The 19810-nt window shown below is 42.6% G+C and overlaps 1 protein-coding gene across 4 annotated transcripts in view; it reads left to right on the top strand.

Moving 5' to 3' along the window:
* The window catches only part of RAD51C (RAD51 paralog C), a 169974-nt gene that overhangs the window by 110661 nt on the left and 39503 nt on the right, over nt 1-19810 (top strand). For 3 of the 4 annotated variants that reach the window (XM_077482230.1, XM_077482229.1, XM_077482228.1), the window contains one exon: nt 6176-6236. The exons of the other annotated variant lie outside the window; for it this stretch is intronic. In XM_077482230.1, the coding sequence (XP_077338356.1) occupies nt 6176-6236 (61 nt within the window). The remainder of the gene's footprint in view (nt 1-6175; nt 6237-19810) is intronic. 4 annotated transcript variants of the gene reach the window in all.

Here is a 19810-nt window from a genome sequence, read left to right as displayed (position 1 = left end):
GTAAATGAAGGTGTTTATTATTAAAGGTGAAAAAAAATCCAAACCATCATGGCCCTGTGTGAAAAAGTGATTGCCCCCTAAACCTAATAACTGGTTGGGCCACCCTTAGCAGCAACAACTGCAACCAAGCGTTTGCGATAACGTGCAATGAGGCTTTTACAGCGTCCTGGAGGAATTTTGGCCCACTCATCTTTGCAGAATTGTCCTAATTCAGTTACATTAGAGGGTTTTCGAGCATGAACGGCCTTTTTAAGGTCATACCACAACATCTCAATAGGATTCAGGTCAGGACTTTGGCTAGGCCACTCCAAAGTCTTCATTTTGTTTTTCTTCAGCCATTCGGTGGTGGACTTGCTGCTGTGTTTAGGATCATTGTCCTGCTGCAGAACCCAAGTTCGTTTCAGCTTGAGTACACGAACAGATGGTCGGACATTCTCCTTCAGGATCTCTTGGTAGACAGCAGAATTCATAGTTCCTTTTATCACGGCAATCTTCCAGGTCCTGAAGCAGCAAAACAGCCCCAGACCATCACACTACCACCACCATATTTTACTGTTGGTATAATGTTCTTTTTCTGAAATGCAGTGTTCCTTCTACGCCAGATATACTTGGACACACACCTTCCAAAGAGTTCCACTTTTGTCTCATCGGTCCACAGAATGTTGTCCCAAAAGTCTTGGGGATCATCAAGATGTGTTGTGGAGAAATTGAGACGAGCTTTGATGTTCTTTTTGCTCAGCAGTGGTTTTCTCCTTGGAACTCTGCCATGCAGGCCATTTTTGCCCAGTCTTTTCCTGATGGTGGAGGCATGAACGCTGACCTTAACTGAGGCAAGTGAGGCCTGCAGTTCCTTGGACGTTGTTGTGGGGTCTTTTGTGACCTCTTGGATAAATCGTCGCTGCGCTCTTGGGGTAATTTTGGGCGGCCGGCCACTCCTGGGAAGGTTCACCACTGTTCCATGTCTTCGCCATTTGTGGATAATGGCTCTCACTGTGGTTCGCTGGATTCCCAAAGCTTTGGAAATGGCTTTATAACCCTTTCCAGACTGATAGATCTCAATTACTTTCTTTCTCAATTGTTCCTGAATTTCTTTGGGTCTCGGCATGATGTGTAGCTTTTAAGGATCTTCTGGTGGACCTTACTGTGTCAAGCAGCTCCTATTTAAGTGATGCCTTGATTGTGAACAGGTGTGGCAATAATCAGGCCTGGGTGTGGCTAGAGAAATTGAACTCAGGTGTGGACAACCACAGTTATAGTATGTTTTAACAAGGGGGGCAATCACTTTTTCACACAGGGCCATGATGGTTTGGATTTTTTTTCACCTTTAATAATAAACACCTTCATTTACAAATTGCATTTTGTGTTTACTTGTGTTGTCCTTGACTATTGTTTAAATTGGTTTGATGTTCCGAAACACTTAAGTGTGACAAACATGCAAAGGAACAGGAAATGAGGAAGGGGGCAAACACTTTTTCACACCACTGTACATTACATAGTAAGCTCCTTGAGGGAAGGGATTGATATGACTGTACAGTATGTAAAGTGCTGCATAATTGTTGTCGCTATATAAATACCTGTAATAAATGCTTTGCATCCTAGAATGCATATCATCCCATCTAAATCCTAGTTAACATATGGATAAAGAGGTGGACAAAATAACATGTTTGTTATAGCATTACAAACATGTTAACTTTGAAGTACCCCTCAAAATAAATCTACAGCTGAAAAACATATTGGCTTTGATTTACTAAAACTGGAGAGTGCAAAATATGGTGCTGGTCTGAGCACAAGTGCACCTGAAGGTCATATTCACACTATAGGGTTGCTTTATGAAAACTGGTGCAGCTGTACATGGTAGCCAATCAGCTTCTAACTTCAGCTTGTTTAATTAAGCTTTGACAAAAAAAATCTAGAATCTGATTGGTTGCACCAGATTTTGCACTTCTCAGTTTAGTAAAACCTTCCATTGCCTTGGTTGCCATTAGTAGCATATCTCACCTATAAAGGTGGTGTGTCATTACTGATATTTTTCAAGGCAATAATGCCTCCATAAGATATATGTATACATTTTAATAACCTCTGCCATAGGCATTCCCAAATTTAGACACCTGGGACATGGATCTCCTGCCCAGTGCTCCAGGCATGGCATCATCTTGGGCAAAGTGATATACTATCCCTTGTTAGTGTCATTGTCTCTCGTGCTTAGATGCTGTAGACCGCAATGAAGGACCTCCTATCTTCTTCCAGGTAAATAATTACTGAAAGGCAGTGTTTCTTACAGAGTTCACACTGACCTCTAACAAAAATGGACACCAACAACTGGTTGCAATGCTGATGAAATGATGTCACTACCTTCAGAGTCTCTGATCCTGAACAAGTATGCAGATTGTGATTTCAGATTTTACTGCCTAAATGCTTGCTTTGGGTCACTGCCTTAGAAATGGTTGCATACAGAGACAACCAGATAGTTAGCATTTTCAATAGGTCAGCAGTGTCAGGCCGCATATTTCTCTCATAACAGGTTAGAGTCAGAGTGGAGTGATCTTCCTGGTTGTATAGTGTGGCAGAGGTTTGTAAATTGCAACAAAGGCTGAGAAATGAATAAATAATTGGCAAATTAAAATAGTTAAAGCAGGAGTATTTCAGTTATATTGTTTTTTTTGCCCAGTGTTTTACTTTAAATCAACAAATTCACTCAAAAGTCCATGTTAGCCTTCCTAATTATTTGCCATTTTATGTTTTTTGTTGTCACCACAACTGTAACGTTTGATATTCTGCTTTTGTACTTGTCCGTGCTGCCTGTAGTACATAACAAAGGCTACAAGCTGCCTCATACATTCATGTCTATCATACTGTCAGGGAAATCTCAGCAGATCTCCACATCATACTTATTCAGAGAATTTGTATTCACAGTCACATTGTCCTCAGGGATTTCCTCCCTTACGTACTAAATGGCTCTTTATTGACTGGGTGCAAGATGCAGTCCCCAGTGGAAACATTAATCTTTGCTCGCCTATTTAATTTGCCTGAAGTGGAAATCTTTTAATTATAAAAGAGGGTTGCCTTGAGCTGACTAACTAGATGTTTTACAGGAGACAAAATTATTTCCTGATATTTATTTAAATGCAAAATTAAATCACTGGACTGGATATGTTTGCAGTTTTACATCTGCTTGCTCACTTTTATTTTCCTGCTTGGCTTTGGCAGTGCCCATTAAAAAAAAACAATATCAGATAAATCATCTGAACAATTACTGTGACCTTACAGAAGTTAAATTGTCTACTAGTGAGGTTACCTGACATAACGAGGGTTTGTGCACTGTATAAAAATATAATTATGTGCATTTTAACTGTTTGTTTATCCTTTTTCATTTAACTGCTTATCTGGTAGAGTGTTTTAATACTTCTTTTTCTTAAAAGACAAATACAGTTTATATAAATAATTTCCCTAGCCGCCTAATCTAGCCTAGAACTCCCCACCCTGGTGCATACCTGTCCAAGGCAGCCTTCCATGATGTTTTCATCCATGCAAAAATACTCTCTCGAGCTGGCCACCTTGGCTAAGAAACTTCCCATAGATATGAATGGAGCCATATATTTACAATGGAGATGCTAAAGCTGGTTATACACTAGTGGATTTTCAAGCAAATGTTCATATGAACATTCATACTCCAAAGGCTGGCCCAAACAAACTATTTACTACTCTAACAGGTGCGCTGCATGAACTGTAATGTACAGTCGTTTCAGCCACATACTTGTATATCTTGCGCTGTGTTCCAGCAGTGGGACAAGAATTTCCCATCTCACTCCCAGAACAATACAGAGTCGTGCTGACTGCTGTTTAGCCATCCACAAGCTGCATACAGTTAATACAGTGTGCTCAGCAAGCTCTCCTGTTGCAGTGCAGTAAATAGTGTGTTTGGGCCAACTTGGCTTAAATAAAAAATTTAAAGGGACGTTAAATGTGAAGTTAAGCTTTAAGGCAGCCTTTTCATTTGAAAGGGCTACCTAATGTACCACAAAAGACCAAAAATAGTGCATGCAACGTTCTCCACAATGTACAGTAGTGCATTACACTAGCTTGTTGCATTTTAAAACTTAGGTGCGCTTGAAGGTTGTGTTGGAATTCCATTGTGATTAAAAGGTACTGTGGTGCACCATCGATACCATAGCACAATGATGCAAAACCAAACTACATTATAAGCATGTGATATATATGAAAAGTCTAGTTGACTTTTCAATTAAAATCTGCTAAATACACTCCTGGTGCATCAAAATAAAAGGTATTCCAGGTAATATAGACAATTTTACATTATAAAGGAGGCATACCCTGAGTCCAAAAGCTTGCCCACTGACAGCATGCTGAAAAGAAGCACCTTTGCTCTCTGTGGAAGCAGCAGCCTCTCTGCACAGGTCCAATCTGCCCTCTATGAAGTCAGAGCTAGAGCTCCTCAGTCAGCTGGGAGCATAACTATTGCTGTTTGCAGAGCGATCACTGTTTCCACACACAAAGCATAGGTCCTTCTTTGGAGCATGAAGGCAGGGGGTGAGTTTTTCTACTTGCGCTGTGGCTGCCTTATAATGCAAACAAGCTATATGTCTTGGAATACCCTACGTTTGGATACACCTAGTATGTACTTCGCCTATTTAAACGGAAAGTTCAATTGGGCTTCAATAAATATGATTTCTAAAATAAAAGGCCATGATTCCTACACAGAAAATATAAAATGAACATGGCAGTTTGTTGGACTGGGTTTAAAGGAGTATAAATATGTTAATGATTGCATGTAAATACTATACATTAGATGGCTGTCAGTGATTGCTATGTTGTATGGGCACTTAAATGCCTGTAGGCTCCCCAACTGATTTTTGGGAATAAGGAAAACTGCCTACTTTTGATCTTCCTGGGGTGGTGGCTTCTGTTCCCGCAATTTAAGTTAAGAACAAACTATTCCTTCCTCTAATGTTTCATTTACAAGTATATATCCCCTCATGGCATGATCTGGGTTCTGATGTCTGATTGCACACACCAACCAACTCCTTATATACTTTGAAACACAAAATAAATGGATAATTTTACTTAGTTCCAGTAGACAGGCAAAAGCACAATATTGGGGGGGGGGGGGGGGGGGGGTCTAGTAGAGGTACCAGCGTACCAGAGCATGTAGCAAACATTGCATGCTTGAAGATAAGCTCCAGTCCCCCCACCACAAGTTAGGTCAGCAGCTGCAAATACTGTATTTTCTTTTTTTGCAAATATAAATTTTATTGAATTTTTCAAAGAAAAAGAGTACAGAAAAGGTACAATATAACTGTGGCCGTAATATCAGACTTACATATTGTCTTTAACAGAAAACCATCAACCAAAAGATTCCATCCGCAATGTGGGTATTTCAAACACATGTTAGATACTCTCATATAGCACCCAATTCTACCATAACCATTCCTTGTCTCATATACTTATTTTTATGAGGTGCCTTGTTCACCGGGCTGCAAACGTATCCAGATTATCTGTATCCCGACCATATCAGCAAGCCCGGAGAGGGAGGCAGGTTTCAGGTTAGCTGAAGATAGAGCCAACAGTTGAGGAGGTAGAAGGTAGAAAAGGAAGAAAGGGGACGGGGGGGGGGGGGTATTGGTCAACACGAGTGTGATGGAATGCGTATTAGTGTTGTTCTTCAATCGGTCAGTCTCATCGTGACCCTAAGCATTTAGTAAGGTCTGCCCTTCATCAGAGAATATAAACATATTCTAGAACATCCAGGTTTTAGAGTGTTTTTCTTGTTTGTGTTGTGCTGTGCCCTCCAGTTTTTTAATGTCCTCTACTTTACGCAGCCACAGTCCAATAGATGGGGGTATGGTATACAGGATTTTGCAGCATTGAGCAAATGTCTAATTATAGATTTCTTGTATGACTGTCCGGGATTGTGGAGGCGTGAAGCAGGAAGAACGCTGGGCAAATACTGTATTTTCAATTGGCTCTCAGGTGCTGTCCCCCCAGAAAGGTGCCAAATGTGTCAGCGGAGGGGGGAAGCAAATGAGTGGAGTTTCCCCTTTTGGGTGGAGATCCATTTTAAACACATCAAATTCTTCTCAAACTAAGTTTTTCATATTAGGTGGAGTTATCCATGAACACTGCCACAATTTGAACTCATATTTTGTTTCTTCTCTTCCAGGGGACAGTTGGGCACATGCAGCAACCAGTCGTTTAACACTTCACTGGGAGGGTATGCAAAGGTATGTATATGTGTGTGCGTGCCTGTGTATATGCTGTATATATTCTATCATACAGTATGGTCACACTGTTTAGTTATCTTTAGCTGTTAGGTTTAATGTCTGGTCAAAGTTTATATGTGAAACAACAGTTCTGAAAATTAGGTAAAAAAATATTATTTTTATGCAAAAGCTCTGCCTAGTAGTAGACCTATTTTTCAGAGGAAAAGAACTTCTGTGTAATTAAGCCGGATCATTCAGCCTGGGTTCCCACTATTGTGCACACAGACATCGCATGTGATTCGCGCCTCATTGCTGTGCAGATCACATGCGATGTCTGTGCAATGCAAATTCAGCCATACAGTTTGTATGGCTGAACTCGCATTGGATTTGCACGAAAATGCTGCAGGAACCTTTTTTTTCCTGCACTGGAATCAGATAACAGCCATGAGATCCGATTCCTGTCCGAATTCACAGTTTGCACTGCGATCTGTGAACCAATCTGGGAGTGTCATTAACTTTGTATTGACACCTGCATTGGTTCCCAGAGTGTGAACTGCCTGCGGGGGCGATGCATTGCAGCAAGCAGCACTAAAATCGTGCTGGTTCCTGCATCACAATAGTGGGAACCCAGACTAAAGGAACATTTTTTTTTCTTTTCTTACATCAGGGGACACAGAGCCATAGTAATAACTATGTGGATTATGTCGGTGTATCAGGTGCTGGACACTGGCACGCCCCTCAAGGCGTGAAATTCCCCCATATAACCCCTCCCATTGCTGGGAGTCCTCAGTTTTTTCAACAGTGTCTAAGGTGTTGGGCACGTGTAAGGATGTGTTGTACTGAGTTCCACGGGCAGTAATCCTTTGATGAGAGCCAGCCATCCTGACCGGATCCGTTCTGATGTCTCTGTAATGGACTAAATGACCTCGTCATTCGAAGACGCAAGGTTTTGCTTGCGAATGCTTTTAAAGCTGGGCCCTGGGATCCAGTACTTTTTGGTAGTAAAGCCAATAAAAGTTTACTGGCAGGGTCTTCTCGCAGGTCCAGGATTGGGGGATTACCTGAGTGTACCCCTGTTCCTGAAGGTTTCCTTTCAAGGTCTCGGAGCCTACCGTGAAGGGCGAAGATTCTTTTTTTTTTTTTTTATCTCTGATAAACCCTGCTGCGAGGAAAAGTAGGGGAGATTTTCTCAGGAATCTCTCCTTCCATGTATTGTGTTGTCATGTCATGTCTATGTGTCACCACTGGAGGCTGTATTGGGCACTCACCATTCTGATGCTGGAAACAGCAGAAGCTCCACTCTCCTCTTCGTTCAAGCCAGCTCAGACCCTCAGGTATGAAGGGGGGTTCTGATCACTTCCTGGGCCCCCAGATTGGCGGTTTTTGATCCTTTTAATGCCAGCCAGCTGCCTCTTTTTCTTAAAGAAAAAAAAGTTTGGGTAGATCGCGGCTGCTCGTCAGGCAGAGGATTTACCCGCCGCCCGCCATGATGCCAGCGCTCACACACTTTCCCGTTGAAAGAGGAAGGGGGAACATTTTCGCGCGGGGCGTGGCTAAACGGCGTCAGATGCCGGCCACACGTGGAGGAAGTAATTTAAGCTATACAGGAAAAGCTGCAGTCTGGCGGTGGTGGGACAGAGCAGAGTGGTTGCTGGTCAGGTTTCGTGACACAGGCATCCAAAAAACCCTGGCTGGGGATCAGGTAGATCTTCCCAAATATTGGAAGACACTTATTTTTCTTCTTCGGAGGATCCTAACAGGGAGGGAGTAGCCGCACAAGTCAGGTGTTTATCTACTCCTTTACTGAACCCTTTTGTTGCCTGCAGCACAGGCTCTTGAGGTATCTACCTCTAATAGGGTTCATTTGAACCTCCCCCACCTGGGGATGTTTTTCCTATTCATGCATAGCTATGTATTCTGAATGGGAACATTTCTATGAAAGAAATAGGGGGTTCTAGCTATTAATGCTGCAATCACCTCAGTGAGCAGAGTCTCACATGTCTAGTGGATAATGCACTGATGTTAAAGGATCCAGCAAGTTAAGGTTGGATTTTCCTTTTAAAGACAAGATGTCTTTTGCAGTTCTGGCTGCAATTGGAGTAGCTCCGCCCATTAACCCTTTAACGTCTGCTCCACTATTTGGTGGAGCACATTTTGAGTCACACCAATGCATTGGAATATGGACTCTAAAGGGTTAAGGAACAGGTGTGAGATACCTGAAAGTTCTGCCTGATCAGCAGGCCCGGCAAGGGGCTGGTGTATTTGACGCACTGTGTCTCACAGATGCTATGAAGGACTCGATTGTTTAAACCCTGTGGATTATACTTGGACTAGTGCATTTTTGCAGAGGTCCGTGGCTGAAATATTAATCAGCCGAAGCACCAGGTGAAAACCCTTAGCCAGTCTGTGTCCCTTTCTGGGGTACGACTATTTAGAATGGATAAGTACATCCAAAAGGGGTAAAGCTCTCTTTACCAGTAAAAGGAAGTTTAGACAGTTCTCCTTTAATCGTGCAGCCTCTCCTATGCCTTAGTTCCCAGGGGCTGCACCAGGATCTTGGGGGCAGAAAGCCCATAAAGCAGAATGCTAAGGCCTTCTCATGAAGGAGCACCCCCACTCGTTCAGGTGAAGGGAAAGGTCCTGCGATTCTCAAGGTCTGGCAGGAACAATGTTAAGAGCAGAGGGATTTCTGCAATTTTCTTCTCTAGGTTACATCTAGAGTTTCAAGAGCCCGGATGGCCCAGTCGGCTTTCGATCTGAGGGTCTGAGGTTCGGGTCCTGTTTGGGTCCTGCCTGTGGGGTCCTTGGGGTTGCTGATGCGTCAGTCTTTATGCAAGAGTGTCTGTCTCCTCAAAGAATGCTCCTAAGGTTCCAGAGAAAAAATAAATAAAGAAAACGGAAAGAAGAGAAGTCTCTCTTTCTGGCCTCTGGATCAGCTGTTATCCCAGTGATATCAGAGATTCCCTTAGTGGAACAGGGTTTTTTTTTTGGCCCAAACCTTTTAAGGTCTCAGAGCCAAACAGAGAGGTAAGACCCATTCTAGATCTTGGAGATCTGAATCGGCACTTGAACATCCGATCCTTTCATAATTCGATCTGCTGTATCCATCCTGCAAGGAGGGGAGTTGCATATCTCCATGTGCCAAAGTTTCCCGCTTACCAGAAATTGTTTGAAATATATATATAATTATTTTTCCAATCGTTTCACTGCCATCCGGCTTAGCTACAGCACTGCAAGTGTTCTGAAAGTTTCTGGCACCTCCTTTAGCCAGGTTAAGGGCTCAAGGCATAATGGTCCTAGCCTATTAAAAGTATCTACTTTTAATAGATCATTCAGTCTCAGGTCTAAAAACAGAGTCTGAGCTCTGCTGTAGATATCTGAAATCTCTAGGTTGGATTCTCAGCCAAGGAAGATTCTCCTTAAAACCATCAAGGAGGTTACTTGGGGGCTGGTTATAGATACCATACAGAAGAGGGTATTCTTACCCTAGACGTGAATCAGTTCCATTGCAGGACTAATTCAACAGGAAAATTCCTTCATTCGGCTGCAGGAGATTTTTAGGGGAAATGGTGGCCTCCTTCAGGGCCGTCCCTTACGCGCAGTTTTATTCAAAGACTGCTTCAAGGCACCATCCTGTCGTTCTGGAATAAAGAGGATTCTGGCCTTGTTTGTTTCCAATACGCTTGGCTCCCGACATAGGTCAGAGCCTAAATTGGTGGTTGTTATCCAGCAGGAGGGAAAATCTTTATCCTGCAAGGTGTTGACAACAGATGCCAGCTTTCTAGGATGTGGAGCAGCCCTGGAAGAAGATTCAGTCCAGGGGAGATGGTCCAGGTTAGAGGACCTTGCCTGTCAACTTTGTTGGAAGTTTCAGGCAGTACATCTGGCCATAGAATCTTGACGGTCAGATTACAGGATTGTCCTGACAGGATTCAGTCTGACAGAGCCACGACGGTGGCTTACATCGATCACCAGGGGAGACACGAGAAGTCGTGCAGCCCAAAAAAGAGGTGAATAATGTTCTAGCTTTGGCAGAACACAACACTCTTTGCCTATCGGCAATTTTAATATTTCAGGTGTACTACTTGAGACGCCAACAATTATTTCCGGGAGAATGAGCTTTTTACCCTGACTTCTTCCTAGCAATATGTCAGATGGGGTACTCCGGACGTGGACCTATTCGCGTCCAGATTCATTAAAGTGGCTTTGCCACAAAAAAAAGCTTAAAATTCATTAAAAAAATAAAATAAATAATTGGAAAAAAATATTTTTTTACTCACTTCTAAATGCCTGTTGCTAGGGGGTCCCTCGTAGTCTGCCTCCTTCAGTGCCCGGGTACTGATATCACTTCCCCTCGGCGCCACACAGTCATCTGGGACCTGTCACGTGTCCCAGATGACTGTGGGGCGTATCACAGCCGGGTTCCCACAGTAAGAATGCTGGCGCCGCGAGCGGAGCGGGGAACAAGGGGGGGCAAGTAAGTGTCCGATTATTAAAAGTCAGCAGCTGCAGTATTTGTAGCTGCTGACTTTTACATTTTTTTTCTTTAGGAGGCACCCCACTTAATAAGGTCGACAACTTTATGTCGAACAAGGGGTTTTAAGCAGGAACAAAAGGAGGTGATTCTGGCAGCCCCAGCCGGGTCCCAGAAGATCTTAATTTATTGAGATTAGGGGTGCAACAGATCAAAAAACTCACAGATCGGATCGTTCCTCGGATCAGAGTCACGGATCGGATAATTTTTCGGATCAGCAAATAATAATTGAATTTGCAAAAACCTGTGAAAATTCCACCACCATATAGTCCCCACTGTAATATCCACAATCTACCCAACTGTAATATTGGCTGAGTATGGCTGGGTACGGCAGAGTATGGCTGGGTACGGCAGAGTATGGCTGGGTACGGCAGAGTATGGCTGGGTACGGCAGAGTATGGCTGGGTACGGCAGAGTATGGCTGGGTACGGCAGAGTATGGCTGGGTACGGCAGAGTATAGGCAGGGTATTACAGAGTATAGGCAGGGTATTACAGAGTATAGGCAGGGTATTACAGAGTATAGGCAGGGTATTACAGAGTATAGGCAGGGTATTACAGAGTATAGGCAGGGTATTACAGAGTATAGGCAGGGTATTACAGAGTATAGGCAGGGTATTACAGAGTATAGGCAGGGTATTACAGAGTATAGGCAGGGTATTGGCAGAGTATTACAGAGTATAGGCAGGGTATTGGCAGAGTATTACAGAGTATAGGCAGGGTATTGGCAGAGTATAGGCAGGGTATTGGCAGAGTATTACAGAGTATAGGCAGGGTATTGGCAGAGTATTACAGAGTATAGGCAGGGTATTGGCAGAGTATTACAGAGTATAGGCAGGGTATTGGCAGAGTATTACAGAGTATAGGCAGGGTATTGGCAGAGTATTACAGAGTATAGGCAGGGTATTGGCAGAGTATTACAGAGTATAGGCAGGGTATTGGCAGAGTATTACAGAGTATAGGCAGGGTATTGGCAGAGTATTACAGAGTATAGGCAGGGTATTGGCAGAGTATAGGCAGGGTATTGGCAGAGTACTACAGAGTATAGGCAGGGTATTGGCAGAGTACTACAGAGTATAGGCAGGGTATTGGCAGAGTATAGGCAGGGTATTGGCAGAGTACTACAGAGTATAGGCAGGGTATGGAGGGATGGCTGTCACAGAGCAGTGCTGTGGGCACTACAGATCCGGCCCACAGCGCTGCTTCCATCCGATCTCTCCCCTCCACTGTATAGATCAGTACAGAGAGGGGAGAGAGGAACCGGTGTCATGACATGGCGCCTTGTTTGTTCACAAGTGATCGCTCCGTCATTTGACGGAGCGATCACATTGTAAACGGCCTGGGTGTAGAAAGATGCCCGCCGCTTCGGCTGAAGCCGCGGCCTTTCCTAAGGCTGAGACCGAGTGTGCCGATCTGAGTGAGGTAACCCGTTCAGATCACGGATCGGTGACGATCCGTTGCACCCCTAATCGAGAACATAAAGATGGCAGTAGGAGTCCTTTTGCCATTATAGCCAGACCTTCTTGCACAAGGTCCGGTATTTCATCCTGCCTTACGAACAGGAAGTTTAACAGGTTTGACTGTTGAATCCCACTCTATAAAAGATTGTGTGTGATCTCCTTCGGTAGTATCTGCCAGTAATGCCAGGAATCCGGCTTCCGGAATCACTTACTTTAGAGTCTGGAAAGCATATGTTTGGTGTGGATCCAGGGGTTGGCACCCCGGGAAGTATGTCAATAGGCAGGATTCCTGCATATGGGATCTGAAATGAAGCTGCCCTTGACTTTTATCAAGAGCCAGATCCAGGCTGTGTTGATGTCTTATCCTATGGCCTCTTGCTTCCCACTCTTGGTGCATAGCTTATTCATGGGGGGTAACACGGTTTATCCCCCTATCAAGGCACCTTTAAATCCTTAGGATTTAAAATTGGTCTTTTCAGCTTAGCTGAATCAGCCGTTTGAACCTTATGAGAAATTCTCTTGGTTCTTTGACAAGAAAGATCATTTTTTTTTTCGCCATTTCTTCTGCTAGAAGAGTATCGGAACTAACGGCTCTGTCTTGTAAGAGCCATATTTCATCATGCATAAGGATGAGGTGGTTTGATGTCCTCATCCTGAATTCTTACCAAAAGTTGTAACAGGTTTTCATTTAAACTAAGATATTATTCTTCCTTCTTTCTCCCCAGAAGCCTTAATCTGGGGAAGAGAAAGCACTACAGTCTCTTGATGTAGTAAGAGCGATCAGAATCTATTTAAAGGCGACCAGGCTGAATATAGATATCAGATATTCCAACCACTCACAAGCACAAAACAAGACGACACTTGCTTAGCTGCTCAGCATGGACTGATTTATTAGAACCAAAATGCCAAGTATTTATAATACGGTAGAAGAGGAGGTCCCCCCTCCTGCTCATATTATTCTAACAATACAACTGTAGCCAGAAACAGAATTAACCTGAGCTAATTATATAAATCAACACTGGACTCCTTCACACAATTACAGGGTTAATTAGCACAAACAACAGTAGGTGAAATAGTCTTTAGAATCTAAGTCAAGTCAGACTAGACTCATTTACATTATACAAGACAACAGACAGGTGGCTGGAGTTGATGGTATTAGCATCTAACGTGTGTGTCCCAACAGCATAAGACAACACACATTATATATACATATATACAGCATTGAATCTGACTAGCACAGATTATAGTGGGGTTCTCATTCACCCTGTGCCGCTTAAAATCCAGGGCCCATAATCGGGCTCCAAGAGGCTCGCATTCAGTCCCCTCCAACAGCCTTGGTCCCGGCTAGGTCTGTCACAAGGATATTCCCTTTGGGCACAGCATACACTGCAGGCCACAGTATGGGTCCTATGGCCTCCTGTTTCCTTTATTCTGTCTCTCCCCCCCTTCAGTTGCCATTGCTATGGGACATCCATCATAGTTAGTACTATGGCTCTGTGTCCCCTGATATAAGAAAAGAAAATAGGATTTTTAAAACAGCTTACCTGTAAAATCCTTTTCTTTGATGTACATCAGGGGACCCAGCTGTCCCCTGATGTACATCAAAGAAAAGCATTTTACAGGTAAGCTGTTTTAGAAATCCTCTTTTACACTTTGATTGCTTGGCTACAAAACTGAGGACTCCCAGTAATGGGAGGGGTTATATTGGGGAGGTTCACGCCTTAAGGGGCGTGCCAGTGTCCAGCACCTGATACGCCAATAAAACCCACATAGTTATTACTGTGGCTCTGTGTCCCCTGATGTACATCAAAGAAAATAATTTTACAGGTAAGCTGTTTTAAAAATCCTATTTATTTTCAACTTGGGGGAAAAAATGATGCTTTTTACTAGTCCACCTGCTATCCCCACTTACACACCCCACCCCCAGCAAGAAGTGGCAAGGGAGCGAACTGCAGTCTTTTGCCACCTCCCATTCTGTCTGAGCACTTCCATCATTGCTCCAACAGTGCAGGGCTTCCTGGTATGGTTAGAGCTGGTTACAGTGCTCGGGCCTAAGTGGCCAATATTTAGTGCCCACTGTTAAATAGGGTAGCAGGGCATGATGTCATTCACTTGGGGAGGTTTTGACACTACTTGGGGTTGACTTCTGTAGCAGTAGGCTGGGAGCTTGGATCCATGAATATACCTTTCTGACAGCAGAGACTATCAGGAGGCACTGTCACTTTGACCTGAATAGACAGGTGACAGTGTCTCTTAACCACTTCAATAGCGGGCCATAGTCAAATGACGCCCACAGGTGGGATCTCCCATCCTGGGTGGGCATCATATGACGTCCGCGGTATTTCCCACGGACACAGCCCATTCCCGATCTGTGGTATTTTCATCCCCATCCACCCCTGATAGTGTGTGAGGAGGAGATTGCGGTAACATCTCATTACCGCCTAGTGTACACACCAACACACACTGATTACCCCCCCCCCCCCCAATAAAGAGGACCTGTCACCACCCATCAAAGTACCTGTCACCACCCATCAAAGTATCTGTCATCACTAGAGGTCAACCAATACAATGTTTCCACTTATGAATAAATTAAACTCTGTGTACAGAGTTCTCAGTTTAACCATTTAAAGACCAAATATTTTCTGACACTTGATGCTTACAAATAAAAATCCTGTATTTTCTGCTAGAAAATCACTTAGAACCCCCAAAAATTATATATATTTTTTTAGCAAAGACCCTAGGGAATAAAATAGCGGTTGTCGCAATATTTTATGTCACACGGTATTTGCGCAGCGGTCTTTCAAACGCAATTTGAGAACAGTAAAGTTAGCCCATTTTTTTTTTCATCCAAAAGTTTTGATTACCTGTTTTTGTGTATTTTATATATATATAATTATTATTATTATTTTTTATCTAAATTATACATACAAGTGAACTGATTGGATGTGTTTAATTGTAAGAAATTTTCTGTATTACTTAAGGCTGCTTTGACGTTGGAACGGGCAGGCGTTGATGGTAAAACGCTGCCAGTTTTAGCGGTGCTTTACCGTCATTTTAGCGGCGCTATTCGTTGCTAGCAAGGTACTTATAATCCAGCTAGCGGCCGAGGAAGGGGTTAAATGTGCCCATGAAGAGCCGCTGCCAAATCGCATTGCAGGCACTTCGGCAGCAGTGCCCATTCATTTCAATGGGCAGGAGTGGTGGTGGAGCGGTATACACCACTCCAAAGATGCTGCTTGCAGGACTTTTTTTAACGTGTTGCCAGCGCATCGCCTCAGTGTGACAGCACTCTGGCTTTCACACACTGCAGGGGAGCCTTTTGCAGGCACTTTACAGGTGCTATTTTTAGCCCAAAAGCGCCTGAAAAACGCACCAGTGTAAAAGGGGTCTAACTGTTAGATTTTATGAGATGAAGGGGAAAAAATAAAAATCAGCCTAACATATCGGCCCAAAAAAATCGGCATCATATATCGGCCATTGGCTGCGGCGATTTCTAAATATCGGCATCGGCCAGAGAAAAACACATATCGGTCGACCTCTAGTCATCACCCATCAAAGTGCCTGTCATCACCCATCACAGCCCATCTGAGTACCCGAGTACCTGAGTACCTGTCACAGCCATTCCGAGTACCCGATGTACCTGTCAGCACATCTGAGTACCTGTCCCAGCCCATCTGAGTACCTGTCCCAGCCCATCTGAGTATCCGGATACCTGTCTCCAGCCCGTCAGAGTGCCTATTTGCAGACCATGCCTCATAGAATACACGTTGAGGTGTTTGCTTTCCAAAATGGGGTCATTTTGTGGGTAATTCCATTGTCCTGGTGCTCCAGGACCTTTAAAAGTGTGATGGGTAGGAATTAAATGAGATGCGTCATTTATGCTCCTAGAATGCTTGAAGGTACTACTTCAATGTTCGGCCTCTCTATGTGATCAGGCTGTGTAAAAGTCCTACACATGTGGTATCGCCATACTCAGGAGGAGTAGCGGAATGTGGTTTGGGGTGTAATTTTTGCTATATACATGCTACGTGTTAGAAATATCTTATAAATGGACAACTTTGTTTAAAAAAAAAAAAGATTTTAATTTTCTTTCCACGTTTTCTGAAGACTTGTGTAAAAAAATGAACCATTCAAAAGACTCATAAGGCTTCATAGAATATACTTTGGGGTGTTTGTTTTCCAAAATGGGGTCATTTTGTGGGTAATTCCATTGTCCTGGTGCTCCAGGGCCTTCACAAATGTAATAGGTCATTAGGAAATTAGAGGTGTCATTTATGCTCCTAGAACACCTGACAGTGCTCCCTGCACGTTGGGCCTCTGTATGTGGACACGCTGTGTAAAAGTCGCACATGTGGTATCGCCATACTCAGGAGTAGTAGCAGAATGTATTTTGGGGTGTAGTTTTTGCTATGTACATGCTTTGAGTTAGAAATATCTTATAAACTGACCACTTTGTGTAAAACATTTTTTTTTAATTTCCTTTTCACGTCTTCCGAAGACTTGTGCAAAAAAATTAACTGTTCAAAAGACTCGTTATGCCTCATAGAATATACGTTGGGGTGTTTGCTTTCCAAAATGGGGTAATTTTGTGAGTAATTCTACTGTCCTGGTGCTCCAGGGCCTTCACAAATGTAATAGGTCATTAGGAAATTAGAGGTGTCATTTATGTTCCTAGAACCCCTTACGGTGCTCCCTGCATGTTGGACCTCTCTGTGTGGCCAGCCTGTGTAAAAGTCCCACACGTGTGGTATCGCCATAATCGGGAAGAGTTGCAGAATGTATTTTGGGGTGTAATTGGAAGTATGCATATGCTGTGTATGAGAAATAACTTGTTATTATGACAATTTTGTAAAAAAAAAAAAAAAAAAATCTTATTTTTCTCCAGAATTGTGGGAAAAATTACAACTTCAAAAAACTCACCATGCCTCTTACTAAATACCTTGGACTGTCTACTTTTCAAAAAGGGGTCATTTGGGGGGTATTTGTACTTTTCTGACATTTCAGAGCCTCAGGAAATAATATACACTAATTTGGGTTATTTTTACCAAAGAGATGTAGCAGTATAAATTTTGGCCCAAATTTATGAACAAAAATGACTTATTTGCAAAATGTTATCATAGAAACTAGAAAAAAGTGTTTTTTTTTCTTTCCTACATTATCGCTCTTTTTTCACTTATGTCACAAAAAATAAAAAGCCCAGTGGTGATTAAATACCACCAAAAGAAAGCTCTATTTGTAAGAAAAAAATGATAAAAAATGTTGTTAGGGTGCAGTGTTGCATGACTGAGTAATTGGCATTCAAAGTGTGAGAGCGCTGAAAGCTAAAAATTGGTCTGGGAAGGAAGGGTGTATAAATGCCCTGTATTGAAGTGGTTAAGGTACATTTCACATTTTAGTTTTGTGCACTCAAAAGAATACTGCCTTTTTTGGTGCTGGTCCCAGCAATTGCATCCACCATAGAGACTGATGGTTCTGCATGTATAGCACATAAGTAGATTAGGGATTGTTGCCACTTCGATATCACTGTGTATTTTTATTACAGTATGATTTCCTTCTTTTCACCTATTCAGCTATGTATATCATTCCAAGCAAATTATTCCCAGAGTTTTTTCTTTTTGTAGTTTTTAATGCATACACTCTTCTTTTAAATTTACCGCTGTTTATGGTTTCTTATTCATTATGCATGGACTGTGAGATTTTGCCTCTTTTTGAAATGTAAATAGAATTTACCGAAGGTGTTTGTGCTCATTGAAGCACATAAACAACAGATCCAGTGTTTCTGTCTTGCTGTAGTCAGAGCATAACACTTGGTCCATTATTTGTTTGTTTCTAATTCAGTGATTTTAAAATGCACAAAACATCTTTCATCCTGACTTTCTTCTGGATTAGTACGTCTTTGTCAGCAATAAGTTGCCATGGAGTCCGCAAAAGTGGAAAGCTGTGAAAATGCTTTTACAATACATAATTTGTTCAGCTAAGTAGAATGCCACTCTCTAAGATTACATTTACAAAAATACTGTGCCTTCTTAACACTGTTCTCATAGGAAAGATGTTTAGCTCTTCACAATGATGAGTGGCGTCACTATATTAAAGAATTTCCATATTTTTTAAACAATTCAAGTCTTCATGTAATTCTAAAATGGCAGTGTCTTTGCCAGTACATAGTACTTGAAAGTTGGCAACTCGGCTGTGGGTACACATAGGTACTGTGTTACATCTACAGGTGGAATAGTTATTATGAATGATGCATATTTTTAAAGGTAGGCAGAGGTCTGAGTGTTGCTCATAGCAACCAATGAAGTGTCAAACTTCTTTATTTAAAATAAAGCTTTTGTATATTCTCCCATCATGCATTGCCATTTTTGACTGCAGCTGGTTCAGACAGGACCACCACCTCTGGTAAAAGGCTGGATGAAAAACACTTCTACAACAGCTTTTGTAGTTAACCACTTCCCACCCGGCCAATGTACATATACGGCCAGGTGGGAGCTCTCTACTTCTGATAGGACGTTCAGGAACGTCCTTCAGAAGGAGGGGGATCGCGTGCGCACGTGCCCGCACAGCGGCGCGATCCCGATGTGCTCGTGTCACCTGGACACGGCGCATCTCGGATCGGCAGGAGGGCTCTGTGATTGGCCCTCCTGATCACATGATGGCCGTGTCCAATCACGGCCGTCATGTGATGTAAACAAACAGCCGGTTGCTAGGCAATCGGCTCCTCCTCTCCTCACACATAAGTCATCGCTGAGGAGAGGAGAGCAGATCGCTGCAGCCGGCTGGTGATCAGTGAGTATGAGCTGTTTTTTACAGCTTTTTACTAACTCATCACCAGTCTATTGTAATACACACATCACCACACAGTGTAAACACACATGTCACCACAATACACATGTCACCACACATGTCCCCAAATAATAAAAAGACATGTCCCCAAATAAAAAAACACATGTCCCCCACATATGTCCCACTAAAATCACATGTTCCAATGATTATCTGCACACATATGTACGTGTTCACCTGCACACATCTGTACATGATCATTTGCGTACATATGTCCGTGATCATACACAGCAATTATTATACACTTAACTGAATTTTTTTTACCAAAAACATGTAGCAGAATAAATTTTGGCTTAAATTTATGACAAAATTTGATTTTATTGGATTTCTTTTAAAATAGAAAAAATAAAATATTGTTTTTTTTTCAACATTTCCGCTTTTTTTGCGCTTATATCGCAAAAAATAAAAACCGGAGTAGTGAATAAATACCACCAAAATAAAGCTCTATTTGTGCAAACAAAATGATAAAATTTCATTTGGGTGCAGTGTAGCATGACCGCGCAATTGTCATTGAAAGTGTGAGAGCGATGAAAGCTGAAAATTGGGCTGGGAAGGAAGGGGGCGAAAGTGCTCTGTATTGTAGTGGTTAATAGGTATTGCACATAGCAGTTTACAAGAGTGTAGCATATATAAACTGGATGAAAAACTTTGCTAACCTACTCTTCCTGTGTATTATTTCTGAAATAGCATATACATGCATACTTGTATGTTATGAGTTTGCATGCCAGTAAGGGCTGGCTGGTAAGTGAGCTGGGAATTTTTA

Source organism: Lithobates pipiens, unplaced genomic scaffold (assembly GCF_037356315.1).
Source record: "Lithobates pipiens isolate NorthernLeopardFrog02 unplaced genomic scaffold, aLitPip1_a1.2 Scaffold_16, whole genome shotgun sequence".
In the NCBI taxonomy this organism is placed as follows: domain Eukaryota; kingdom Metazoa; phylum Chordata; class Amphibia; order Anura; family Ranidae; genus Lithobates; species Lithobates pipiens.
This window is presented reverse-complemented; position numbering and strand designations above follow the sequence as displayed.